At 39.3% G+C, this 27,807-nt stretch overlaps 2 protein-coding genes across 2 annotated transcripts; one reads left to right on the plus strand and one right to left on the minus strand.

Annotated features, from left to right (window-relative positions):
• The first annotated feature begins 23 nt into the window (after positions 1-23).
• On the plus strand, positions 24-14,811 carry fam83fa (family with sequence similarity 83 member Fa). Its single transcript, XM_034593922.1, has 5 exons — positions 24-569; positions 7,995-8,162; positions 10,048-10,169; positions 12,323-13,092; positions 14,015-14,811. Exons 1-5 carry the CDS (start codon positions 96-98, stop codon positions 14,062-14,064), a joined length of 1,584 nt encoding a protein of 527 aa, XP_034449813.1. The 5' UTR covers positions 24-95; the 3' UTR covers positions 14,065-14,811.
• Positions 14,812-17,627: 2,816 nt separating this feature from the next.
• LOC117766645 (cytohesin-3-like) lies at positions 17,628-27,484 on the minus strand. Its single transcript, XM_034593896.1, has 13 exons — positions 27,366-27,484; positions 26,638-26,708; positions 26,295-26,350; positions 25,280-25,346; positions 23,997-24,115; positions 23,181-23,261; positions 22,929-23,041; positions 22,606-22,754; positions 21,576-21,687; positions 21,401-21,477; positions 20,024-20,095; positions 19,629-19,777; positions 17,628-18,068 (listed from the first exon to the last, which is right to left on the minus strand). Exons 1-13 carry the CDS (start codon positions 27,403-27,405, stop codon positions 17,990-17,992), a joined length of 1,185 nt encoding a protein of 394 aa, XP_034449787.1. The 5' UTR covers positions 27,406-27,484; the 3' UTR covers positions 17,628-17,989.
• Between the last annotated feature and the right edge of the window lie 323 nt (positions 27,485-27,807).

The following is a 27,807-nucleotide window of genomic DNA, read 5'->3' on the forward strand; positions in this document are numbered from 1 at the left end:
AGGGGCTTTATTCAAACAGTGGCCCCGCCCCCTGCTCCTACCTGTGCGCTCAGGTAGAGTCAGGAGCCGCTGGACCAGGAGAACTGTTATCTGTCATGGCGGAGTCGCAGCTGCTGTGTATGGACGATGAACACGTCAACGAGAAAATCCTGGAGTCCAGACCCGAGTTTTACTACAGCGAGGAGCAGCGAGCGGCCCTGGAGCAGCTGCTCCGGAGCGGGGACGGCGCCTTCAAGATGCGCCTCAAGGAGGACAACGTCAAGGACTTCCTCTCCGCCCGGGAGGTCAAGTCCATCCGCAAAAGCTTCCACGAGTACGACTCCGAAAGCGACTCCGAGACGGCAGACCCAGACAAGTGCAAGGGCTCCTCCAGCGCCGACTCCGGGGTCCACTCCACCTACTGGCCCGAGATGTCCGACACCGAGGTCCCGTCCCTGGACATCGGCTGGCCCGGCAGCAGCGGCCACTACAAGGGGGTGACCCGCGTGTCCGTGTACACCCACCCACCCAAAGAGCAGGGACCCCACATCAAGGAGGTCGTGAGGAGACTGATACAAGAATCACACAAGGTCAGTTCAGCTCCAGTCCAGGTCTGCAAATCCGGGTTCTTTTATCCTTTCATATTGAATAATCACTTTGTCTATTAAAAGGCCAGAAAACAGTCAAACCCAGCCTGAGTGGTTTCTTGTATTTGACCTACAGTCAAAAATCTGAGAAACTCCCAAAGGAAAGCCTCAAACCATCACATGGTTAGAGGCATCAAGAGCAAATATTAGTCATGTGTAATGGATGTGTAATAGATCAAATAGTTGATGATTAATCGTGTAACTAGAGTAATTATAGCTGAGAAAAGAGATCGACATACTGCAAGATCGCTGGTAAACAAGTCAATCTACAGTTCACAGATGAAACTTTGTGTAAAAATGACTTGTGTGGTGAATCACTTTTTTGGGGGTTTTATAACAAGTAAGGTCCTTGAGATGCTCAAGTATTTAAAAAGGAATAATCACACCCAGGGCCGGGCCTGGCAATGTTGGAGCCCTAGGCGAGATTTCAGATTGGCGCCCCCCCCCCAGGCCCCCCAACATACACACGCAAAACTGCAAGCGCCTGGGGCCTCGTTTATATCCACTGCGTACGCATCTTTCAGACCCCATTTTAGTGCGTACGCCACTTCTCACGCAAACGCTGGGATCTATAAAAACAAATTTGACGGGAGAATGTGCGCACTTGTACGCACTTGCAAAAACTCGCACTAGCTGCAGTTACTGCAGCAGTTAGGAGGTGGATGACAGCGGACCTTTAGGCTAAAAAATGTAAATTACACTGTTTCGAGTCGTATTTCATTCTCAGGGCTTACGGACACTTTTTTTCTGTTGTTTTTTTAGTTTTGAAAAACATTTACTTCAATTGTATTGTGTCTGTTTACCCCTGAACCTCAACCCCTGGACTCAAACACTTCATCCACCCCTCCATCAGCATAGTGGGGTGAAGATAATGAGTGAATGTTCAGTTTTTGGTGTACTACCCCTTTAACTTGATTAACAGGATCAGAAACTCGTTGCCACTCGGTGTATTTTCTTTTATTAATGATATCACTGCTGTGGCCACCAAACAATCTGTCTTTCTTCACCTCCACCTCACTAACAAGCTCCTCGATGTCCGTGTCAGAAAGTTGAGCTTCTTCTTCTCATATCGCTTGATGCCAAACAAAAAGAGGGAAATAACTTGATCCGTCCAATATTGATGAAGGTGGTGAGTTTCACTGGCTCAGGAGCTTAAACTGTCTTCATTACGTATTTCTTCATGTCCGTCTGACAGTTCAAAGAACTGCTGCAACACTTAGCACCAAGGTTATAGTTTTTTCTTGAGTATTTACTTTGTAAACAATCTGAGCAGTGCACGTTTGGTTCATTACTTTTCTGTTGTTTCGCCTGTTGCTTGATCCTGTAGCTTCAAGTTGGCTACATCACATCCTGAATTAATGAGCAATGGCTAAAGACAAATATATTAAATAAACTGACAAACTTTAAATCTGACTGGATAGAGGAAGAAGCTCTACTACAAAATTTGATGTCAACAACACACATTCTGATTGGTTAGATTTGTTAGGCCCTTAGGATTCAATTACTGCCTTTTTGTGTGAACTCTCCTTCATTAAACACATTTATTACACCGCTACCGTGTTGGATAATAACCGACCGTGTAATAAAACTCATCAGTGTCTTCTTCATGTAAATTTACTTGGCCTACAGCCAAGTAACCGATCCAGATATGATTTTAAACTCATTACATCTGATGTTGATGTGTTTCCAGTGTCCACAATGAGATATGATCGCTCTGTTTAGCTCTCGTCATCCTCCTTTTGTCTCCACTATCTCCCATTGTACAAAAATGAAGCCAAAATATCTCAGATTTTACTCATTTGGAGCCAGTCTGTGCAGTAGTGATTAATGTGTATTTTGATATTTTGTGTTATGACCTATTGTGCAGCTAGTCATCAGGCTGTGATCAAGACAGCTTGGCTTCACCTTTAGAAGAGCCTTCATGTCGTCCAGCTCTCTGTACGGTATTTGAAGTTTTTAACAATCACGTCCGATCATTATTTTTATTCTCGTAGTTTTTTTATGTGGATTGACAATGTAATTGGATTTACACTTGCCGTCACTGTGCATCCCTGATCACCTCCAGAAGTCATCTGTCTGATCAGGTCACAATTTGTCCTCCATGCGTCTCGGGTGCATTTCCACCTGAACTGTCCTGTGATCAAACTCTGTCCTATTGTTTCACAAGAAACACATTTGAATGCAGCCTGGTGTACATTGAGCAATAGTTTTTTGTGGTCGTTTCTTGTTGTGTAACAATTCTGCAGCACAACAGACCTCTTCCTCCATAGCAACGTTTCAGCTGACCCCCCTTTAAAACACTTTCAACATCTGAACATTATCACCTTGAGTGAAGAAGGAGCTGACTGCAGGACCATTGTGTAATTACACTGCATTATTTTTTAATATGTGGACATCTTGAAATGTACTCAATGTACAAAAAAAACTAAACATTATTGCACCTGGTCCCAAATTCAAACTGTAAAAGTTTTATGTCTTTTTAATTTCATCATGAAGAACAATACAGTAAAATCAGTTACAGGTCAATTATACACAGGGGCTCTCACCCCCAAACACAAGTCGTTATATAACTGTTGTATAACTAAACAACATAAAACCAAATGTGTGTGTACATCATAGGGAGTCGTGAACAAGTTTTAACAAGCCAAGTCACCTTTGGTTGAGGGATTGGGGGCAGAGCTGCTGTAAATGTCTGCTGCACATCAGGACTTGCATCAGAAAGATTAAGACTCTCAGCCTGTAGCCCATTCACTCTGGTTTTCTTAACAAGCCTCTCCTTTATTTCTCCCATTCAGATTCCCACTTATCATTGACCTGCCAGGTATGCACAAACAATAAAAAGCTGACGAGGGGAACATTCATGTAGGATTGGGCTGATGTTTAGCACCAGAGGCTATAACAGTTTGGTAAAGAGATAGAGTTTGTTCTGACTGGCTTAGAAAGCACAGTTTCTCCTTTTTGAGGTGGGGAGGATCGTACAGACTGTAGCTTGATTCCTATCTGATATTATGATATTCGTGATCAGGGTAACTGTTGTGTTTTTACAGGAAATATATTTTACAGGAAGTGTAATATCAGTAAATGTATTTCCTTTTAAACGCACGAATTAGCAAGTGCAAATTTTAACCGAACTTTAAAAGAAAATGTGAGTAAATGTGTCTATTCCATCCACGCGCAGAATGTGAATATTAGAAAATAAAGACTTAGAGATGCCAATTCTCCTGCTGAGTGCCATAAAAGAAGGTTCAACAAGATGAGGTAATTAAAAGAAAAGTTAATAGAAATACAGTATTTAGGCTTTGAAAGTTACACTTCCCTCCTCGCTCCACACAGATCTGATGTTTTCGTCTGTTGAGTAAAGACTTTTCTGCCTTTTCGAGATTTCTTTTTTCACTCTGACATTTCAACTCTTTTTTTCACATCCCACATGCAAATACACACAAATATTTGAATCCAAATCAACCTCATGTCAACATTTAATTCATTTTAAGTTTATCCCCAGGGAAACACTTACACAACGTGCTTTTCAATTGGCAACCAACAAAGCATCTGATAGGGAGTGTGCATTGTCCTATTAAAGGCTATATTGATATTTATACGTGTGATTACACAAAAAGTTAAAAATGAGAGTCTTCGTAACTTTGCTGCCACAAAGTCAACTGTGACCATTTCTGTTTTAGTCGTCAGCATATGAAATAAAGATTGAATCGCAACTAGTTGTGCCAACGGAAAGAGTCTAAAACTTGCTCGAATAGATGCTACATGTTTGCCTGATGACATCACTCTCTAATTTGCATAATTGTGTCTTAAAATTACTCAGTGAAGAAAAACGCTATATGTTGATCAGCTATTAGTCTCATTAAAATCTTTATATTTGTTGACTTGAACAAGAAGGTTTAGTTTTTATCTGCATTTGTTTTCCACAAAACTTTGAAGGATCCGGTAAAGGCCATTCTAGTTTTAGATTTGCAACTTCTTCATTACAATATCATCATGAATCCAGGATTAGTTACTTTAACTTTTGATTCGCTGCGTATTCGCCTACATTGACATCCGCAATGAAAGAGACGACTAAATGTTTGTCTGACTCTGCTGTCACACTGCTCCTGACCTTCACTGATGTGGCTTAGATCATCATACTGGGAAAGCTCTATTTGCCCCACGCACAGTAAAACACACAGTGGAGGCTGTAAACATGGTTTTAGTCTGGATGAACGTGAAACCGAAAGAAAAGGACGCACACAGGTAAAAGATTTATCCGGTTTAAAGTGAATGTCCTGCGAAAGAGTTCTTATAGGAGAATATATATAGATACACTAACATATAGATTAATTATCGTTATTATCAGTCTACAGGAGCTTTGATAACTTAATTAGCTGCTCACATGCTGAGGTTGCTCCTCTCGTGGTGTAGTAAATCCTTTACCTGTGAAAGGCTGCCAAATACATGACAAAGTAGTTCTGCATATCAGGATCCTGAAGTTCCAATTGTTGCTCTCATACCTACAGAATGACACACACGGGGGGGGGGGGGGCTCTTTGTCATGGGCTGAGGTAGAAAGGTAAGAGGTTAGGAAAGGAGAAACACGGGGCAGATAATATCAGACTTTACTTATCACACTTTGTTCATAACAGAAGTTCAGTCAGACGACTCACGTTCAAAAGTTTATTGCAGCAGAACAGGTTTAGTGTTTTCCCCCACAGGGGATGATGGGAAATTTCTCTCTGCTTAAATAGTCCACCTGATAAGGTGGGTGTGTATTATAGATGGTTGTGGAGAGTGAGGTATGTCACATGATTGGAGCAGCGCAGCTCGAGCTCAACTCCAATTCAAAAACATAACAAAATGACAGGTCCTAATAATGGATGTTTTCAGTTGATACAGAGGGAGCCTATAACCATCAGTTACCCAGAGCAAGTAACAACAAAATAGATTTTATTGAAAATGAACATTAAAAAAACAGCACTGAAATGTTGAAACAATATGATAAAATTTGAAATACAAGTTAAGAAAGTTGAGATATTAAAATAAAGGATATTAAGACATGTGCATAATTTGTGCATTTCACTATCGGGGGATTGAAATGGACTTTTATAACATTTGTATTAAGTCATGATGATGATATTGTGAACTATAAGTTCAACATGCTTATTCCTGACTGGACAGATGTGTCAGGAGGAATCAGGACCTCAGACGATCATGTGAGGATTAACATCAATTCTGGATCGACTCATGACAATAAAACAGCAGATTAGATAATTACAATCAGATTACAAAACAGTGTCACTCATCAAGACCAGTGCCAAAGGATGGAGGCTGACTGTCCATCAGTGGTTAAAGTTCAAATTCTGTCGAACCAACTATTTAAAGAACTATTTGTCTTCTTGGGGGGACTGGCTGAAAATGTCTCCACATTTAATAAAGATCATATTTAACCATCAGCTATAAACCCTTCAGGCAGACGACATGTTGTAACCTGTCTTTTAGCCTCGTCAGTCTACAGGATATGTCAAAAGTATAGACTGCATTTTAACAACAGATTCTCTCTCACAACTGACTAAACTCTTCAGGTAAGTTTAGGCCGTACACTGCACTAGTTAAGCTAATTTGTGGTAAAGTTGTGTTTGATGAAATTGATTAACATAGAAAAACTAAGGCAACATAGCATTATTAACTCATAGAATTACTGTAAGGCAGCAAAGTTCCCCCTTTGTGCCAAAATGTAATGGGTAATCCCCCACCCTTCCACCAAGTTCTGTGGAAATCCATTCAACAGTTTTTGTGTAATCCAGTTGACAAACATCACCAGCTTGACAGAGGTAATAACCTGAGATCAATTAAATTTTGTCAGTTTTGCTTGAGACAAGACTAAAACAATGAATCATTAACAAGTTCTAACCTTTTAAGCAGTAAACATAAGCTTTCCTCAATACACAATCCAACCCTCAGGTAGGATGAGTAACTGTTAACGTACACTTCATTTAGACTGATGCACAGATTACTTGTCACAGTTTATGTTGCTTACCTATCGTATGATTGTGTTTCACGCACACACACACACACACACACACACGTGTCTACCAGTAGAACCTGTTGGATCAGGCTGATACAGCAACACGAGAGCTGCAGGGAATAAGGAACTTGAAAAACTCTCAAATGATCAGGCAGAACTGACCTCAGATATAAAAACCCAGTGTGGCTGTAAAAACACTCCACGTGTTTGTCTATTAAAATACACAGTGCACTTAAATGTACTGTAATACATCTTGTGACAGGCCGGATTTAATTATGCAAGGCTACTAAAGACACAAGCTGTATTTAATTGTCTGGGAAAACAAGTTCCACTGAATCATCAACTGTTACTTTCCCCTAACGATTTGAATCCCAACTGTAATAGGAATCATTGTGTTTAACTACAGAGGGAGGGGTGGAATTTCTTTTATTGGTCTTAATGGTGCAGCAAGCAGGTATACAAACATCAGTAACGCACACAGAGCGGCAAACTTCACCAACCAGGAAAATAAATAAATGAGAGGTATAAAATAATCTGAATGAAACAAGCTTTACACTTGAGTGTCTAGTACTTAATCCGTAGTTTCAGTACTCGCTTATCAAAAGTTTTGAGAATATATAGGTGGAGAAGGTTTTACTGGATAAAATGTCCTTAAAGTATCAAAAACTAAACTATTTATAATTCAAACAAGTCCCAGTTATTAAGGAGGATACATCTTCATTGCTTTTTGTTTGTGTGGCCGACTGTTCAAAGTGATCACGCAAAACTACAGAACCAGATCAATTGAAACATGGTAGAAGGGAGGGGTCATGGGTCATGGAAGAACTTTTCCAGTGGTTTTGATTATAGGGGCGGAAGCCAGGAAAACTGACACATTTAGAGGACTGATATCTATGAGTGTTGGTGAAGCTTGACTGAATGTAAGGGGACTGTTCGACCTTGGCCAAGGTATGCACATTTCAGTGTCAATCTAGTTAGTGGTATATTTTAATACAGTCCCAACCAGGGGGTTTTGCGTAGTTGCTTTGGCTGTAGTTGATTTTGAAAAAAAGTGTGGGTCTTCTGGTGTCACTGGCTCTGCTTTTTTGTGTTTATCAATATAAAAAATAATTAAATATTGTAAATATTTATTATTTTAGTTTGTTAAGAATATTTCAATTCAGAATCCAAGATTTCAGAGGTAAACTGATGACCTTTCTTTTGGGGAGAGGCTGCTGCACTTGTATTAAATACAATTTTTGTATGGATATATTACAGAATGCTTTTAATGTGTTGGGATCAGGCTCTACAGGATGTGAACAGCCACCATCACTGCTGCATTATAATTGTCCCTCCCAATTCTAATTGTTTCTCAGGTGGTGGCCATAGTCATGGACCTCCTGACGGACCTGCAGATCCTTCAGGACCTGCTGGATGCCTCGTCACGACGCGGGGTGGCCGTCTACACTGTGCTGGAGGCCAGGGGAGTGCCCCACTTCCTGGATATGTGCACTCGGCTGCAGATTAATGCGGTGCATCTGCGGGTGAGAACTGAGCTCAGCAAACAGTGGAGAGCATGGCACAGGGAGGAGACTTGCTTATGCAACACACAAAGAACAAATTAACGAGTTTGAAGGAAAGCACCTAAGTGGGTCAGTGCTGTAACTCCTGTAGTAAACAATGGCAGTGACTGCAATAATTATCATGGCTTAAAGTGTCTTATGTATCATGTGTTTTGCCCTTTGAGACGGTTTGGCAGAGGTAGTTTATGTGCTTATGGTACAACATTAACAACTGTTAAAACATGACAAATGACTTCTAAATGGGTCATTTCTAAAGGGTGTGTAAACTGTAGTTAAAGTCATTCATAATTTACCAATACTTCATAATAAGTGATAAGAACACATTTTGAGTTGCCAGGTTGTGTACAATCTTATCTTAGCTCTTTATATTAGACAAACCTCACCAATGGAATGAAAAAGTAGCTGCAGGACATCTGCATTAAAATCCACTTAGACTGCTTACCGACATGTCAAACTTAAGTAGGTGTAACACTGATAAACTATGACCATAGATATTTGTTTTGTGCAAAACCTAAAATATTACAAATTAAGAGAAATCACAGTAAATTGGTTTGGAACTTTCCCATTTTGTTTGAATGAATAGCATAGTTGTGTGTAGTAAGTAATAATCTTTGGCTTTTATTTGTAAGTAAAAGTGTTATTTTTTGTAACTGCATGTGTCCAAATTAAGTGGGGTTTTTTTGGTAACAATTAATTAAATAGTTTTTATTCCAAACCAGTATTATTCCAAGTTTTTAAACTTACAAGTTACAACGAGAGTACATTTTGCCATGTCATACTATTAAGCTACTTATGGAAACCATTCAGAGCGATAGTTATGTTGGGAAGCTAATATTAGCTAGCTAGCTAATTTGACTATAAAAGCAGATTTTCACATCTACCTACCAATTCCACCTTTCTGTATGCGGAATGCAAATCTCGTGAACCGTTCATGTTATTAGCTTCACACTTGGTATGTGTATTAAAGAGAGTGTATTGAAGAATTTGGTGCATTTTGGGTCCGAAGGAAGAAAGATTTGTATAGGAAATACTAGATAAATCTTTTTGACCCACTTGTGGACAACTGTTGTAGAAATACATCAACTTTATTTTCTTTTGAATACCTGAAAAATTAAATTTGGGAATACTGGGAATACACAGACCAGTTCATTATGATCTATCAAATACAATCTAATACAACCATAGATTGAATAATATTATATTGTTTTATATGTGCACATTGAATATTATAAGTTACAGATCCTGTTAGAAATGACCGTAAGTGCTGATCTAGATCAACAGCGAACAGCAGTTCACTGAGCTGGACTGTCATCCTATCTCCTCAGGGACACAATTCCCAGCCTTGTCTGCTGTAACGCAGAGTTTCCTCACTCCAGTCTAGTTGAACTGGAGCACTGAAGTACCTGGCTGTGGTGGTGTCAGTTGATAAGGCAGTGAAAGGCCTTTTCAGAGCGCTGGGCTCCGTTACTCTTACTTCTTACAAATGAACATTCATAGATCCTGAGAAGAGATCCGAAAACTGTAACTCGATGCTTCACCTCCACGCCGGGGTTGACAGGCGAGGAAAGCCTCCTCCCAGTGTGTCTACTCACTATTTATGTCCCCTTTTCTTTCTTAAGTAAACATATGTAGCTAAAGGGTTCGAGTTCAACCTTTTATTTTTTGAGAAAGTTGACTTAATGTTGAAAGGTGTGACCGCAGAGTTTAACTTGGCATCACCTTTGATCAACCAATCGTCCTTGATACAGGGGACCTTCGATTACTGTGGCCCAGTGCATTTACTCAGGCTTACCCGTGTGATTTTAAGCCTGCTGAAATGTGTAATTAAGCGGGTGTTTCTTTACAGAACCTCCGTGTGCGGATGGTGAAAGGTGCAGGACTGCCCATGTCATTTGGAAAACTGCCTGGCTCCCTGTGCTCCAAATACATGTTGGTGGACGGAGAGAAAGTTATGTTTGGGTCTTACAGGTGAGCATATAGTTTTTGAATATTACATCAAATGCAATTGAATGTGTTCCATGATCAACGTGTTCAAAGAATTGAAAGATGTTAGTATAAATTCAGTAATTCCACTTGTCAACTGCACGCCTTTATTTGCTACCTTTAGTAAATAGTCCTTTATAAAATGTTTTAAAATTGTTTAAAACATGTCACACCAAAGTACATTTTATTTGGAAATTATGTCAAGCTAAAGCTGATGATAATTACAGTGACCATCAGATCCTAAAGTCAAGAAACTGGCTTTAAATTTAATAGAGCCCGATAGATTCATCAGTTAAATAAAACTGTTTTTTTTTTTTAAATGGCCGATATCGGTATCTCAAATGAAAACCTATTTTACAGAATAAACAACGCAGATATATGTGCATACATGCCTCGGTCAGACTCCATTTAAAAGCACATTTCTCTAAGAAGCAGCAGCTACAACACAGGTAGGCAGACTAATGACACCCCTAACCACAGCACATTAAACATGTTGAATGACTGGAATGCTTTCTTAATCGCTCTTTTGTTGCAGATCAACTTGTCGTCCATTATCACTTGTGTTGGCAGACGTCTTGTATAAAACCTGAGTGAGATTAATCTGAGGCAGAAAGCTTTTCCAGTATAATTAACCAGGCTCAGAGAAATAATCAGTACACCTACATTTGTTAACCCTTACTCTCCCTTCATGTGTATGCAAAGACTGGTTTTCATCACGTTGTACAATATGCATCTGTAGGAGTGTATACAGGAAGAGGAGTTGACAGCTGCTGACTCGCACGGCAGTTTTTTACCCTGCAGTTATGCTTATTGTGGCTGTACTGTTTTATCATGCTGCGACAATGTTTTTATATATATTCTACCCTTACTTGACGTTGACAAATACTTGACCCTGACTCCTTTCAAAAAGAATCTGATTGAACTGTGTTGGATACAGAATTAAGAGTTAAGCTCCTGTGTACAGCAGCATGTGTCTGAATGCAGACGACTCATCCGACAACACGTCATCTCTCCTTACCTGGAAATGACTTGCACTGGTTAAACACGTCAGTCCGGAAGCAATTTTCAGTTCTTATAATGAACATGTTCGTGATACACAAAAAACTAAACTGGAATGACAGATTCGTGCCAAGTGAAATTAGCACATTCATGTTTTGATTCGTCATGCCGCTTTAGGAAAAAGAAGTTTAAATGAAAAATTCACGGTCGAGATTACCGAGGGTGTAAAAACAAATCTGTTGTAGCTTCTTAGGGCTGCTATATTACAAAATGCTTTGAAAGGATTCAAATAAGAGTGGTAGTGTGGTAGTTGATAATCAGCTTCAGCAGTCATCAGTTCGATTTACTACAAAAGTTGACCTACCAACACTACAGCACTCTTTTTTAAAGCTTTATAGTGTTTATAGCTTTATAGAAGACAATATTGTAAAAATGCTTTTAAAACAATAGTTAAAAAGTATGCCTATTCTTACTTTACAGAGTGAGAGAAGATTTGTTTATACTCTTAATATGAAGCCGCAGCTTATCTTATTTTAGAATAAAGACTTAAACTTAAAAGCACGTCTGATGTTTACTGATTAAAGTGTTAGACCATTAATGTGGCTGGGGCCTTTATCTATGTTGGTGTTAGAGATAAATCAGGCTTTTATATTAGGGCCTTAATTTCCAATTTCCCTTTTTATGCAAACGTCCTCCATATAAACCTGTTCATCTTGATAAATTCAATGAAATTTCCATCTTTATAGCCTTTGTTCAGTCATCAGTGCAGCAACAGTCACACCAGGTGTCGGCTGTATACTGTATTAAAGTGACTGTAATTGACCATGTGAGCAGTCGTAATTGATGGCCCCAGCTGTTGAGACACTGCCATTATTTAGATAATAGCTGTTAAATGACAATATCCATTATCTTGTGTAATTTGTATGAAATCCAAAGTGTAAAAATTATGATTTGCTCTTCAGATATTTCTTTATATATATTCCATGTTAATTGATGAGCTGGTGGATTGTGCTACTTTTTAGAAAGGCTAGCTGTTTACATGCATGTTTACAGGCAGAGTGCGTTGTCAATCTTCTCACCTAACCCGCACAAGACTCCCTGAAGAGTTTGCTTTGGTTAACACCCTTTTCCTCTTCCAGCTTCACCTGGAGTTCGTCTCGGATCGACAGGAACACGATCACAGTGATGTCGGGACAAATCGTGGACTTCTTCGACAACGACTTCAGGGAGCTTTACGCCGTGTCTGAACAGGTGGACCTCTACAAGGACTTCAACATCACCAAGCCACCCATCGCTGCGCCAAAGCCAAAGGTGGAGAAAACCGTACCTCTGTCAGTCTCCACATCTCGCTTTCAAATATCGGTCGGGGACTCCAGACATATCAACCTGAAGGTGCCAGCTCATAAATACCACAATCCGAAGTACTCTCTGGTTTTTGGGAACAGCATGGGCCACACAGGTTCCCTACAAGACCTTTCGACTCATACGGACTCGCTGCTCGGACTGAACCAGAGGAACGGCCTGCAGAGAAACTTCCTTCCCCCCAGCAGAGAAAAGGAGGAAATAGCCCCCCCGCAGAGTCCTGCTTCACTCACAGAGGAGGAAGGAAAAGGAAGCTTGAAGAATAACCAGTTCCCCGGCACGAAAAAGCGCAGCTCCTTCAGGCACTTCTTAAAAGGCAGAGGAGCAAACCAGTGCACAGAGACTATAAAGGAAGGAATGGTCACTCCTCAGAGCCCCTCGCCTGCCTGGAAAGTGTCCGAGACCAAAGACATTGTAGTAGATGAGGTGGAGGAATCCTTTGAGATCATCGAGAAACCAGGTGCACTGAAATCCAAAATAAAGAAGCCATCAAAGGTCATTCAGAGGAGCATGTCTCTGCAGACCATCAACACAGGAGATGAAGACGGTACGTGATCTATTATTTCACTTTGTTTCATTTGAATCAGGACTGCCACGATTATTAGACAATTTTCTTAATTTGTTCACCTGACTATAAGGCCTGTTTCAATGGTAGAATGTAGTGTTTACAATTGTGAAGAGCCCCAAAAAATTGCGCTATGGTTTACACCAAAGAGAATCTTCACAAAAACCCCAAACAATCATATCTGTTGATTGACTGATTAATTAACTAATCGCTTAAGCTCTCATCCAATTCCAACCAGAGTTTTAGACACAAGAACGAAATGAGTGACTGCAAATACCAATTATTTTCTTCATCAATCTTCTTGTTTGTCTATGAAATGTAAGATAACGGTGACTCTGAATCAAGACAAAATTTTGAATTTTTTTGTGAGATAATTTGACAATTCCTTTTTCTAATCAATTAATCAACTCTAAGAAATTTGTCGGATCAATCTTCTCAAATAACTCCTCTACAGAAAACTAATAAGAGCACCTCTTACTGCTAGAAACATCTTAAGTTTGCAAATATGAGGAAACATTCAACGTGATTCACTTAATCATAATTTATCAAATGACAATGTGACAGTCTTACGGCGCTCAGAGTTACTCAGCAGCAAAAAGCTGGTGTATTGGTGGTAGAGAACAAAAACAGAGATAAAAGAGAGTCAATGTTGGACTTAGATTAATCAGTTGAAACAAACATGACTCTTAATGAAAGTTTTAACAATGTTGCACTGTTGGTAAAAAACAAAAAGAGACAATTAAGTGATGATATTTAAATGAACTTGTTTCCACTGCCGTCAAAAAGATTATTGCAGGTTTAACCAATCTTGAGACACAAAACTGCCTCGATTGTGATAATAATATCTTCACCTTGATAATTCAAGTCATTTCTTAATGAATCTCGTCTTTTTTTGTTTGAACAGGACTGAAAAGCCGGCGGCGTCATCAAAAGAAGAACTGCATCCAGTCATGAGAACAGAAACAAGAGTTGCGTCTGTTAGGGCCATAAAGAGCAGATGGAGGATCTGATGGTTAAACATTAAGCAACAGCTGAGTCACAGTGTCACCTGACAGCAACCAGGTGATGTTACCTGTTACCTGTGACGCTGCTTCAGTGTGGGTGACAGTCCTCTGCTGTGCATCATGGGAATCCCCATTAAAGAGATGTTTAACTAATCATGAGGAAAAACTGCGGCAAGTCTTCAACTTTGTAGCCAAAGTGTTCTGATGGAGGAGATCTGCCATCATTTTGTCTCTGTTTTTTGGTATTAAATTATTCTACAAGTGTTTTTATATTTGACATGCTTGAACACAACAGAGTCGACATGGCGTTGCCCAGGTTGTGCGGTTGGATTACATGACGCCCCTGGTTGCTATGGAGGCAGGAAAAGTGATCAGTTGTGCTGTTGTCCCTGAGTTTCACCTTACAGACGACCCTTGGAAACAGAATCAGCATTCATCAGAGTGTGCTGTACAGGCTGTGAATAATGTAGAGTCGACACAGTCTTGCTGTGTCAGATCTATCATTTCTCTTCTTTAACCCAAGTGAAATTCGTAAGAAATAAAAAATGTGAATCCTTGAGAACCACTTGATAAGCAAATGATCACTGTTTTGTAGCATAATTTTTATAAATAAAGTTTTTTTAATTTGATAATAAATTAAAACTGGTTTGTGTGATTAACTGTAGTGAAATTAAAAGTGAAATTCGGTGTTTATAAATGAAACACTTTTTCCTGAAGCCAAACATCTTAATAAAAGGTAATAATAGTTTTCTTTTCTTCAGGACCTCTCAAAGTGCTTTACATTACAGGTCACAACAAACATTCAACGACCCTATACAGAGCTTTTCCTGTGACGAAGCAGCCGGGATCAAACTACAAACCCTCTGGAGCTGAATACCCCTCAGGGCTACTGTAAAAAACATGGCTGCCTCCATAGAGAGGACCTGCTCCCAATTTAAATATAAGTATTTAAATATAAAGGGCCCATTCAAGGGTAAAAAAAACAACAATTCCTGCAATTTAGGTGAAACGTTAAAACATCACAAGGATTATTTTATATTCAATTTCTGCCAATAGATCCCTTTCCCCTAAATCTTACACACTGAACCTTTAAGGTGCACATATAAGTCATTCCTTTTTTACTGTTAGCTCTATAACTTTGAGCAAAGCCACACGTTAAATATATTTAGAAAATTGTTCATTCTTCAAGCACATTGTAAACTTCAAAATAAAGCTTCGAAAATAAGAAGTCCTACAGTCCTATATTTATTGTTAGTATTGTTTGTAAGTGACTATATATTTTTTTAAAGACTACTGACAAGACAGGGGCATTTCAGGGGCCAATCAGAATGTCTTAGAAAGACAAAACGCCTCATCCCAGTCTGCAGTATCACAGCAAAGACTTTTATAAATGAGAGATTTCAGTTTTTGATTTCGATTTTCTACAAACATCTTTTCACTTTGTCATTACTGGTTCTTTAGAAGATTGAAAACAGTAATTTATTTTATTAATTTAAAATTAAACTTATAACAAAGTTAAATGTAAGAATATACAGAGGTCTGGATACTTTCTGAGGTCACTGCAAACTATATATATATATAGATTAAGTCAAATGCACTGCATCAGTTGCCTCCATCAAACTTTGAAATATAGTTTATGACATTCTCTTGGCTACGTATGTGTTGGTTGTTTTAATAAGGTCAGAATCCAGAATCAATACCAGAATCAATCAATACCAGAATCAATCCCACTCTATCCCCAGAATACAGGCCCCTGATCTGTGCAGAGCATCACTACAAAATGTCCTTCAGGTTTGAGAGTGAATATCACGCCTTTGGGATTCCTTTACGTTTAGGACTTGAGCCGTTGACAACTCCAATGTCCAGATAAATGTCCGGATTAGTAAGAACTCAAACACGAAAAGATTGAAACGGAAACTTTCCAACATGTTTATTGCTCTACGACCCACATTTAACAAGTCATTTCGAATAAGTGTAACAGGCGAGCAGGGCAGCGCGATTTCAAAACAGCTTGGAGAGGATAGAGGTGACCTTCTACCAGAAAACAAACAGTGGGCCACAATCCCAGGACACTCCAGGCCCAACAGTCCCTTGAATTCAATCAAGCTGCACCCAAATACACACACTCAAAGATATCAGTCCTCTAAATGTGTAATTTCATAAAATCACAATCCATGAATTATTCCCTGTGAAATCAACAAAAATTATGAAAAAAAACAATGTTAAAAAAGTGGAAGAAAAATCCTGGATACACACCACAAAATTGAAAACAAACGGAGAGGGGTGAGGACATAAGCTCCTCGGAGGAGATAAAAAAGAAAAAGTAGGGTCAGCAGTTGTTTTCATTGAGTCAAACTTCTTGCAAGGCTTCCGTACACGTTGTGTATGAAACTGTATTATGTTTGCTGGTGATCAGAAGAAAATATCTTAATTTTAAATCATAAATAAAGTATAAAGAAAACCAGTGTGTTAAATGTCCTGACCTCTACAGGAGACGTGTACTTTTCACAGGTGTGTCAGTGCTCTCACGCCTTCTCATGTTTGAAGAACACTGTGATCAAATATATTGCGCAAAAAGCAAATATGTTTCTTTCTTTTTTTGCAAGTGTGTAGCTGCTTCCAGGAAACCACAGCTCAGTATCAAATCATCACAGACACTCAGACAGGAAGTGCACAGGAAAAGTCTTAAAGTGCCACGAAGTCACTTCATCTGAAAATCCTAAAACTGATAATAACGAGATAACACATGGTTTCTCTCTACATCACGTTGTAATCTGATTTTAAAATAAAACTTCAGTGTTTCGTGTTAAAAGTCAATATTTGAACATGCGCTCCCTGATGATAGAGGAAGTGACATGTGGTGATAGCGCCATCTGTTGGAGAAAAAAACACTCAAACACACTCTGAGAATAAACCACTTTATTATACAAAAGATCATTGATTCCCTGTAAATTAAATTATACAATACATTGAAATTATGTTAAAAGAATATATCTACATAAAATGTAATTCTGCAGGTGAACATGTATGATCCTCATTAGATCTTTCAACAAGTTGGGTCATAAATGAAATAAATAACTTTAATTGAATCAATATCAGTAAATATCTGCTGTTTATATCTTCAGTTACACTACAGCTATGGACAAAGCATATTATACATGATGCTCCTGGACACAGACATGCAGAAAGGCCCCCATACCTTCATAATGCAAGAGCATTTTCTTATAATTTGTGAACATTTTGCATAATTTTGTACTTTTGTGTCTCTATATAGTATTTATTTTTCATTTTGTAGTAAGTTTTTGTCTTTTTGGTCATTTTACATCCCTTTGTGTATCTTGTATCTGTTCTTTGTGTATTTGTGGTTGTTTAGTGTCTAGTCATTATTTGTTAATATGTTGCATCATTTTGTTTATTTATGGTTGTTTGTAGCTTTGTGTCTGTTTGTTTGTTTGCATCTCCATGGAGTCATTTTGTGTTCTTGTTTACTGGCTGTACGGCTCCTTGGGCTTGGTTGGAGGGTCTCCGGGCCTCTGGTCCTGCACACAGTTCAGTTATCAATCCATGATACTAACACTCCAACCACTACGGCCACCTTCTGACCCCCGGTGGCCCCCTGGGGCCCCTTGGTATCTGCGTCAGCCCCTGAGGCCGGAGCAGTAGTGCGAGCAGTTTGCAGAAGTAAGTGGAAGCATCACACCATGAGCTACAAATAGTTCACTGAAGTGTCACTTCCCGGTTTGTACATATATGTGAAAAGCTGTGTAATTCAGTTTTAGTTTTTCCTGAACAATCTGTGCCATAAAAGCCCAGAATGTTTCATCAATAAAAACATGTCCATGAACTCATCGTTTCCACTGAGGTCTGTTTCGGTCCTATGAGGACGTGTTGTTGATGAGCCGCCTCTTACGTGAAGACACCAGGTCATAAAAAGGGTCCTTGGTGACACTTGCCCTGAGAAAAAGATTAAAGTTAGGTTTGAAACTGAAAATACATTTGCGGCAGTATTTTTTTTTATTTGTATAAACCAAGTGCCCGTTTCCCTTTCAGTCATTGTCCCTCCTTACATTCATCTTTGTTCATTTTTTTGGTACAATTCAATCAATGGCAGAGTCTATAAAATGTTAGAAATAACAGGGAAATGCCTGTCAAGTTTTTTGCATCTTAAAATTACTTGATTTCACTTGAAAACTGTAAATGTTGCTACTTTTATTTGCAGTCTTTAATTTGGCAGATTTAAACCCAACCTGGTGAATTTTCACATGGTAAATAAATCATTAATTGATCATCAAAAATGCTGCAGATCTACTCATTGACTGGTTGGTTCAGCAGTATTCCGAACTCTACTGTTCGCTTGTAAGATGCATGTTAACACACAATAAATGCAGAGATCTTAGAAACAGACCCATGGAAAACTGACTGGGATTTGAATGATATGAGGCTGTGAACGTGTATAAAGATAGATGACAATGACTCCTAATAGGGAAGCTAAATCATATTGATTGCCCCCCTTATTATTACTAATTATTATTATAAACCCCACCTTCTTCATGTCATTTTAGGTCATTCTTATGATGTTTGTTCAAGTGTTCAAGTTTCTGATAAGTGTGGTTTTAATTAGTTATTTGATTATAGTAAAACAAGGTGACACATCATGATTGACAGCTGAAACTGACTAGGTCAAAAGCATCGATGGGACTGTGATACTGTGGCTCCCCTCCACAATCACTACTGCACTGACTCTGGCTCCAAATTATGTCAAAAAGCGCAGTATGACAGCGTTTGTATCCGCAACAGTTTAGCTTAATTTTCGTCCATTGGGAGGAAGAAGAGACGCGTTGTCCATCTTTATCTACACCCTATATATGGGCTGTAACCAGCAGGTCGCCATTTTAGCTTAGCATAAAGGCTGGAAACAGGAGGGAAAAGCTAGCCTGGCTCGATTCAAAGGTAAACAATGATAAGATACACTATCTTTATTAAATCATCTTTTCCCAATTCTCCCACATTTTTTGCACCTCCTTCCACTATCCAGAAATGAAGCTAAAATTTCACGAATACGATTGCCGCCATCTTGCGCTGGTAAAGTTATTTGGAGCCCGAGTCTGCACAGTAGCAATTGGAGATGGAGCTGCAGTAGTGTCAAGTTGATAAACATCAAATAAATAATTAAATCAAACTTGAAAAAAACATGAACTCTTCAACATTTCAGTGTGATAGGAACAACCTAAAATGACAGACACCACCTTTAAGAAACATGTATTTAACATGTTCTTTGACTATTTAGCATAGTCCATGTCCGATCTGCTAACATGGAGAGTGTTTAAGACCTATACTGCAGCCAGCCACCCGGGGGCGATTGAGATGGTTTGGCTTCCCTTTCAGAGAGCTGGCATGTCGTCCATCTTTATATTCAATCTGTGGTTCATCCCTGCTGCTGATTTACACTTTTTCTAACTACGTGTCCCTTCACACTGAGGCACATGTCCTCCCATGAGCGTGGGCAGCTCTCACCTGATGGCGTCCAACCAGTTGTCCCGTTCTTCTGCACTGCTGGCGCTCAGCTTATAGGACTGGTGTTTACCCTGCACCACTCGGCCTTTGTTCTCCGTCTTGCAGGCCTTGATCTTTTGTCCTTTGGTATTATATAACTCCAGACAATACTGTACAAACGCAGACACACATGTGAGCACCACCATCTGTGTGTTCGTATCCATCTCTGTTTAATCAACACTCCTCTGATTTCCTAACTCTTTGGAGCACATGTGTTAGAAATGTAGCAGCTGCTGTGATTCATTAAGTACTGTGGCAACAGAAAATGTGTGAGATTAAGCTCAACACTTGTTAATATAATAATATAATATAATATATAATATAATAATTGATAACAAAAGAAAAAGATAGTGTACCGGTTTACTTGTGTCCTGTGACTTCCTGATGCTCAGGTTCTCCAGAGGAATAATCCCAATCGGATCTGTATCCTAGTGGAGAAGATCGGAGATTAAAGATCAAACACAGTGTAAATGCAGTGGATACTAAATAGAGCAAAAGAAAATATTTTATGTTATGGGCAATATTGTTGTTATTCGGAATAGGTTTTACACAGAGCTAAAAGTAGAGGGTTTCAGGTTATGCGTTATAGTAATTGTTTTCTTATTATATTTTCATGTTTTTATATTTTCATCTGTTTAAGGAGATTTAGGATGAAAAAAGCCAGGGGAATTAGTTGGTGATGTCACGTGCTTTGCACATCCTATAGAGGGAGGTCTGAGTCCTTGTCTCAGTCATTAAAAACACTGAGCTGAACAGTCCCTGTGTTTCTGACTCAAGTTATGTCTTTCCCCTATTCAGGGGTGTAACAGGAGTTTCTGTGTGGGCTTACTCCCTCTACTTTAATGGTTTTATAACAAAAAACTAAACTTGGCAATAATACTAGAGACACTACTAAATTAAGCTGTATGGTGCCATTTAGATGTATCCCATTTGGATGGACTGTGCTGTCAGAAAAGGGAATTAAAAGTTGGAATGGCCTAAGGGAACGTCCCATCCAACTTATAAAACTCGTCTGGAACAATTTTTCACGGCAAAGCACAACTGTGGTCACTTTTAATTGGCTTTAAGTGTCACTTTCTTCTCTGTGTTTTGGCCTCTCGACCAAATGCAAACAAGGTTTTAAGTCACAGATGAGATTTCTTTCACCTTTCAAGGTGCAGATTTTTAAAAAAAAACTCCAGTTTCTGCACAGCTTACTTCATGCATTGCTTTGTGTAATGAGCAAGCACCAGAAAGAAAAACAATGGCAGCTATATACCGATTTCTCTCCATTTGGTTAGCACTGCTGGGTCTAATTACATGTTGGCAGATACATTTTGCATCACTACATTACCGCCGCTCACAGGCTTCTGCCTCGCCCAACAGTATTTGGAGAGCAGCATTCCTCTCTGGTAATTGACAGGTCATTAGTGTAGACGTTATCGCCACCTACTGGCCTGGCATGCTTGTCTGAGTGTTAAAAGTTGTTTTTGTGTTCTCGCCTAGATGGAGGTATTTTGTAAAAACGTGTGGACAGAGATTTATCTTTGAACGGAGGGGAAACATCCACAGTAGTCGAGACAAGGCCTCAGCCTCATGTTCTTTATAAACCAAACGGATACTTTATAGCATTTTTGCTAACGCATATTTACATTAGATATTTTATTCTAATGTTTTTTAATTTTGTCTGTCCTCATCAAACAAACAAATTGTGGAATAAACTGAAATTGTGTTTTGCATTTGCAGATACTCACTGTGGTGTATTTAAAGTAGTAGAGGCAGCTGTCTGTCAAAATAAACCACCTCCTCCTCCACGTTTTAACACGGCCACCTTCAACAAAGACAAACAAGAATTTACATTAACATTAACTCACATGAAAAACTAAAACCTCCTCAGGTTTGTCTGGGCAGTACTAACATCATTCTCACCCATTTTAACTAGCCAGCCCTCTCTGTCTGGATTAAAAAACGTCAGCGTCAGGTCGTTCCCATCATCCTCTGGGATTTTAAACGGCTCGCTGCGGATGCTCGCATACAGTTTCTGTGAAACAGTTTTAGAGCAGAAGAAAACATCAGCTTCAACATCAAATGTATATACGTTACATTTTAAAGATACATTTAAATCACCTAATGAAGCTGTAAGGTCAGAGGTCAAGGTCATGGGGACCCCATATTCATTTGATGTATCAGGAACACCAATAGGGAAACGTATTCCATCTGGTGCAAAAATTCACTTGGACTCCAAATGAACTGATTAGATTTGGGTGGTATGAGGTCAAAGGCCAAGGTCACTGTGACCTCATAAAACTCTTTTTTGCCTCTTGAACGTGTTATATAAAGAGCGCCTCAAGAAAATCCTTTTACATTTGGCAGAAATGTTCACTAAGACTAAAAGATTAACTGATAAGATTTGGGTGGTAAATGAAAAAGGTAACTGAGGCTTCAGAAAACATGTTTGGAACATGATAACTCAAGGTCACAGTGACCTTTGAACTTTGACCACTGAAATCTTATCAGTTAATCGGTGAGTCCAAGTGAATTGTACCAAATGTAGTGAAATTCTGTACGGACAGTCCTTATATATCACATCACAGGGATGTGAGGTCAATGTGACTTTGACCTCCAAGAACCAAAATCTATTCATTTTATCCTTGAGTTCAAGTGAATATTTCCACTAAATTTTAAGAAATTCCCTCAAGAGATTCTTGAGATATTGCATTCATGGGAATGGGACAGACGGACGGACACTTGCTTTCACCTGCGTGGAGGCATAACAAATGGTATTTTGACTGAAACTGAAGGTCTGTATTTTTAATGTTTCTCCCTCTTTTGTTTTTATGTATCACATAGATGCCTGTTTTGTAAACTGGTGGCATCTTGCGATCACATGCCTGACAAACCAGATGTTTGACGTGACACAGAAATTAAACATCGATTAAAAAAACATCGAGCCGCTGACCGCGAGCAGCTCGGAGGGCAGGTCCTCCCCGTTGTTGATGCCTTTGTTCATAGTAACAAATAGCTGCAGAGTGGGTTTGTCTTTCACGCTGGGGTTGTGGAGACTCGTGTTGAGCATGATGATGGCGAAGGACAGGATGTAGCAGGTGTCTGTTTCAACAGAAAAGCACAGTGAGATTTCTTCAGCTGAATATTCTGCAACCATTAAAAGTAATAGGGTTTCCAACAGACATGCTCCTGTGAAAAGTGTCAACATTGATTCCTTTAAATTGCAGAAGACATGTGTCCTGTCGTCAGGCGAGACAACGCCTAATAAGCTGGTACCTGTGGACTGAAAGACCCCTGGGTTACAGTCACAGTAGCGAGTTGCAAACGCCTCCATCATCCTGTCAATCTTCTGAGCTTCTCCCGGGAGACGAAAGCTCCACAGAAACTGCCTGTAGAATAAAAAAAGACACGCACACTCAAGCTGGTAAGAAAAATAATGATGGATGGAATAAGGATGGAAATTAAGCTGAAGGTAAAATTGCTGCAACATTTTCACACAGACTTCTCACACTGGTTTGTGAGACAGACCTTAGCGCCTGCACCAGATTCAGGTCTGAGAATTCATGCAACTCCACGAAGGCTTTCAGTATCTCCAGATGCATCTCCTCCCTGTGTGACAACCAGGACAAATGGAGACAAATGGAGAAAATAATAACTGAAACAACAAATTCAAGGTTGTTCTTGAAAATAAAAGTAAAAATAGATTCTCTCAGAACAGTTGTTAACAGTTATAAGTTCCTTTTTTTTTTAAAGGAGAACCTGCCTCTTCTGGTTTCCAATTCAACACTTTATTATTCAAGTAAAAGTAAGTAAAAGTACAATCAGCATAGAAGTTAAAGTACTAATCATGTGAAATTAAAGTCCTCCATGATTGGTATATTTCATTATATAGATATTGTTCCTGAGAATTTAATGTATAAGCAGCATTTCAATGTTAATCGTTTTTTTTAGCTATCTTGTTTATCTCCACCTATGAGGTTGTGTTTTCATCACCGTCTGTCAGCAGGATCACTCAAAATCTACTGAACCATTTTAAAGGGAATTGTCTAGAGCGGTGGGTCGTGCAGTGAGTCACCCATCACATTTTTCAGCAGATCCAGCGAGGGCTTTAGCCGTGGTAGCGCAAATGGTATGACCAAGCAGCTTTCTAGTTTCTGGGTGGTTTAATCTTCAGTAATTCATCATATTCAATGAGCTGCTGGTGTGTTTTGTATGTAAAGTGATCATTAATAGTTAATACATAAATGTAGAATACTGAATGCAGTAGCATTAAATGAAAACAACCAAGTAAAGCATCTTTCTGTGTTTGAGTGAAAGTACTTGTTAGCCATGTGATTTCCGTACCTCTCCCCCAGAACGTTTCCAATAGCCGTCTTGTTCAGTCCCTCCTCTTTGTAAAGAAACTCGGCCACAGACACTGCTCGCCACTCCAGCAGGTCATTTTCAACCAGGTATTTGAAACCCTGCAGGAATGAAGAATGGGAAGTAGAGATTTGTATGAAAAGTGTTTGGAAAACAGGAGCTTGAAAATCAGTCAAGTCCACATTTACACACAGAAACGTGTATGTTACATGATGCCAGATAGAGGGGTTCGTGTTCAGACCATAAAACAGGGTGTGATCTATCAATTTGCTTTAAAAGAGAAAAATCTTCAGTGGTTCAGTTGTTTGATCAGAGGTTTTATTTGTGTTTCATCTTAGAGGGAAGGAACTAAGAGCCACAGCGATCTCCCCTGTTAAATTAATTTAAATTCTTATCAGTGTTGCACAGTCTTAACCAGTCGTATTTTCTTCTTCCCTTTAGAGTCGCTGCTGTCATTAATCACCGGAGCAGAAGTGGAGAGAGGTTGATTGAATATTGCATGCTGGTATCTCTTAATCTCACTGGGTGTTCAGAGCCAAAACTTCAAAATGTGAGCCATTATTCTGGGTGGGTACTCCTGCTAAGGTTCTTCACCTCAATTCCAGTTGAAGACAAACTTAACCCTCAAGAGGTCTTAGAGCTGCTCGCTCAGCCCCCTGCACACGTCCTCGGACCAGAGCGGAGGTCACAGGACGCAGACAGGAAGGATCGAAAAGATGAAAGTCACTGCGTTGAAGTGGTGCTTCTGCCACACTTCAGGGAACAGGATGTGGTGTTTCGTGCTAGTGCGCATCCTCTGCGCCTTTAGACTGTGTGCTTCTGCACAATCACACACACAAAAATACACACCGCTCAAATCCACATCCGCTGTATGAGCTATCTCCGCTGTCGTTGTGTCGACCGTCAGATCAAGAGGAGCTGAAGTGAGTGAAACAACACATCCACTGTTCATTTGCTGTGTCTCAGGTGGACCACAGGAACAGAGTTTTCACACCAAGCGCTGAATCAAATGACCTGGTTGTCTGTTCTGTGTTCTCTGTGTCTACGTGTGCTATTGAAAGATTTTTTTCTGATGGTCAAGTGAGTTCACAAACACACTCTTCAAACACACTGAATATTGAGATGCAAATGACAAAAAGTAATAGAGAAAAAAACTTTCCAACCACTATTAAGATTTAAGAGGATGCAGCTACATAACACCTGCAGAGCAAGAAACTATGTATACATATTTAAACTATATAACTATATATAATATATAGACTCACAGTTTTGGGGTCCATGTTGAATTTCTTTTTTCCTCGTAAGAATCTTCTGTTCCTCACAACATTTTTACTGCAATAAAAGAGATAAAATATATTCAAATAAAATAATATTTGTGTATAAAACCTTGGTTGAACAATATCGTTCGTATATTTTTGTGAGAATGTATTATTGATATGTTGAGTCCAAAGGTTGGACCTTTACAATTTAACAAAATCTTGAAAATAAATAAAAAGATCTGAATTATTATGAGGATAATGACAGACAGGTTTATAGATATAGCTTGTAGATTTGTGATGGAGTTTTGTTTTACTTTATGACAAGCATGTGAGATATGGTGGTAAAATATGTTATAAGAGCAGAGCAGCACAAAACTGTGGCAAACCAGTTTACTTCTATATTTAAACATGGTCATTCAACATGCTTTTGACCTAAAAGTACTTAAGTGTAAAATAAACATTCAAAATGTATTATGGGAATTTCCACTGGCCAACTTTGTTGCTGTATATGTCATAATCCTGGGACAAAGATAATATCCAAGTGGTGTCCAAAAGGGATTTCTCTTTTGCTGATGAGCTCACTATATAATCCTTTGACATAGAAGTCCCTGAATGGTAAAGTAGAGGGTGGTGAATGAGTGGGTGCTTTCTGACTCAGCCACTATTTAACAGTTAGCTAAAAGTAGCTAAGACAGTTAGAAGTGATGTTTTAACAGTTAAATTATTATTATTGTCTTATTGCTCAACAACTGAAACTTAAGTAACCTTCAACTTAAGCTTTAACATTGATCAGCACTTTAAAACTGCTGCTCAAAGTTGCTTTAAGCTGCTGACGCACCACATGGAAAAATTCGGGAGTTCAGAATCAGGCCAATCAAAACGGCTCCGCAGCCTATTGCATGACTGACAAGGTCAAGCTGAGCATTTCGTGTCGTGTGGGAGACTAGGTTGCATTGATGTTTTACTTAAGTAACAGGAAGAGGTCGACTGACTCATGGAGGAGCTGTGTGCTCACACTCACGTCTGCTCAGAGCTGTGGATTTCAGGTGTGACGTGATCGATCTCCAGCCTCAGCTTCTGTGAGAGAGATGTAGTATGAGAGCAGGTATGTTAGCCTGGGCACCAAGGTTTGTCATTACAGCTCAGACACACACATAGGCTCAGACACACACATAGGCTATGTGACCATTATCAACCCTTCCCGCAACTGTTATGAAATAACCTTCATTTCTCTATTAAAGGTGTGCGAATGGAATTCTTTTGTGTGCTGCGAAAAAAACTTTGCTGAGGCTGCCGGCTGTGGGTAGATAGAGGAGAATAATGAGGGATTGTAAGGTAAGACCTTGGAGAGACATATTCACCACCTGAATGTCATCCAGCAGCTTCAAGGTTTCATCCGGCCTCCTCTCAGCCGGGGACAGAATCGGTGGTGGAGCTGCAGGAGAAACAAGAATCATGAACACTGGGATGGGTGACGTTCAGGATGGAGGCACATATTTTACTTGATGAAGCAGACGCTCAGCAGCAGCCACTCTCCTAACAACCTCCCTCACACCTACACTCACTCTCACAGAGCAGAATGAATCACAACTTTATCCTTCACTGCTTAGACAAGGGGTCAATGACTGAGAAAGGGGAAGAGAGCTGAAACTATTTTTTGCTTTTCCTCTTTTTAATGAGCCAGGCTGATTTTGTTATGCTCTGTAGCCATTCAATTTCAGCTCTTCTTAAATTGTGGGATGTTTTTGCCCAGGAAGAACATGTACAAGATAAAAACGGTAACATTTAAGTGGTTGGCTGTTCAGGTATTAAGTTTGAAATAATTGAAAAACTAAAGAAATTGAATAACAAAGCCGTATAATACGTGCTACTTGTAGTTTTTGAAATATATATATATTAGGACATTATGTGAACAGTTTGTAACCCCCAAAATCTTAATTATCAGCATTTAAATTGAATTTTACAGACTAAACCAGACATATGGTTTGAACCAAAAATACTCTAAACAGCACAATAGCCATATTATTTATTTTTGAGCAGCAGCTCTATAGAAATTCAACAAAGTAATATAATAACAACAATAAAGGCATACCTTTTCCCCAGAGGAAGCTGTCTTTTCTGCGTATGGCCATGTTTTTAATGGTGCAGAGCGACTGAGCAAGTGCACAGGAAACAAACTGTGTCAGAGTGAGAAAAGGGCTGGCGCTGCCATTCTGACAGCTGTGACACCGCAGAGACTTCATACTTACGCTACACCCTTACAACATATCAGATGACGTGCATGGCAACATGTTGACACGTATGTTTGTGGACATTTCTTCAGGAAACAGAAATCTCATTCACGTTCTGCTACAACTTTTGTTACACAACATTACGAGTTGTACCAAAGCAGTTGTTGCTTTGGTAGAACTCGTAATGTTGTGTAACAAAACACACCGAAGCTGCTGCCACTGATACTAACATCAGATCAATGAACATATAACATTTTAACAGGGTTTTCAGGACTTTAAAAAGTCACAATTGAGGTATTTACC

This window comes from Hippoglossus hippoglossus, chromosome 8 (genome assembly GCF_009819705.1).
Source record: "Hippoglossus hippoglossus isolate fHipHip1 chromosome 8, fHipHip1.pri, whole genome shotgun sequence".
In the NCBI taxonomy this organism is placed as follows: domain Eukaryota; kingdom Metazoa; phylum Chordata; class Actinopteri; order Pleuronectiformes; family Pleuronectidae; genus Hippoglossus; species Hippoglossus hippoglossus.

What these genes read in the sequence shown, in the direction of transcription:
- fam83fa (XM_034593922.1), top strand. Translation starts at nt 96, where the DNA reads ATGGCGGAGTCGCAGCTGCTGTGTATGGACGATGAACACGTCAACGAG. An exon ending in TTAATGCGGTGCATCTGCGG is followed by an intron (nt 8,163 to 10,047) that starts GTGAGAACTGAG and finishes GTTTCTTTACAG; the next exon opens with AACCTCCGTGTGCGGATGGT. An exon ending in CAACACAGGAGATGAAGACG is followed by an intron (nt 13,093 to 14,014) that starts GTACGTGATCTA and finishes TTGTTTGAACAG; the next exon opens with GACTGAAAAGCCGGCGGCGT.
- LOC117766645 (XM_034593896.1), bottom strand. Translation starts at nt 27,405, where the DNA reads ATGGCCATACGCAGAAAAGACAGCTTCCTCTGGGGAAAAG. An exon ending in GGAAACGTTCTGGGGGAGAG is followed by an intron (nt 23,262 to 23,996) that starts GTACGGAAATCA and finishes GTTGTCACACAG; the next exon opens with GGAGGAGATGCATCTGGAGA. An exon ending in AATCTGGTGCAGGCGCTAAG is followed by an intron (nt 23,042 to 23,180) that starts GTCTGTCTCACA and finishes TTTATTCTACAG; the next exon opens with GCAGTTTCTGTGGAGCTTTC.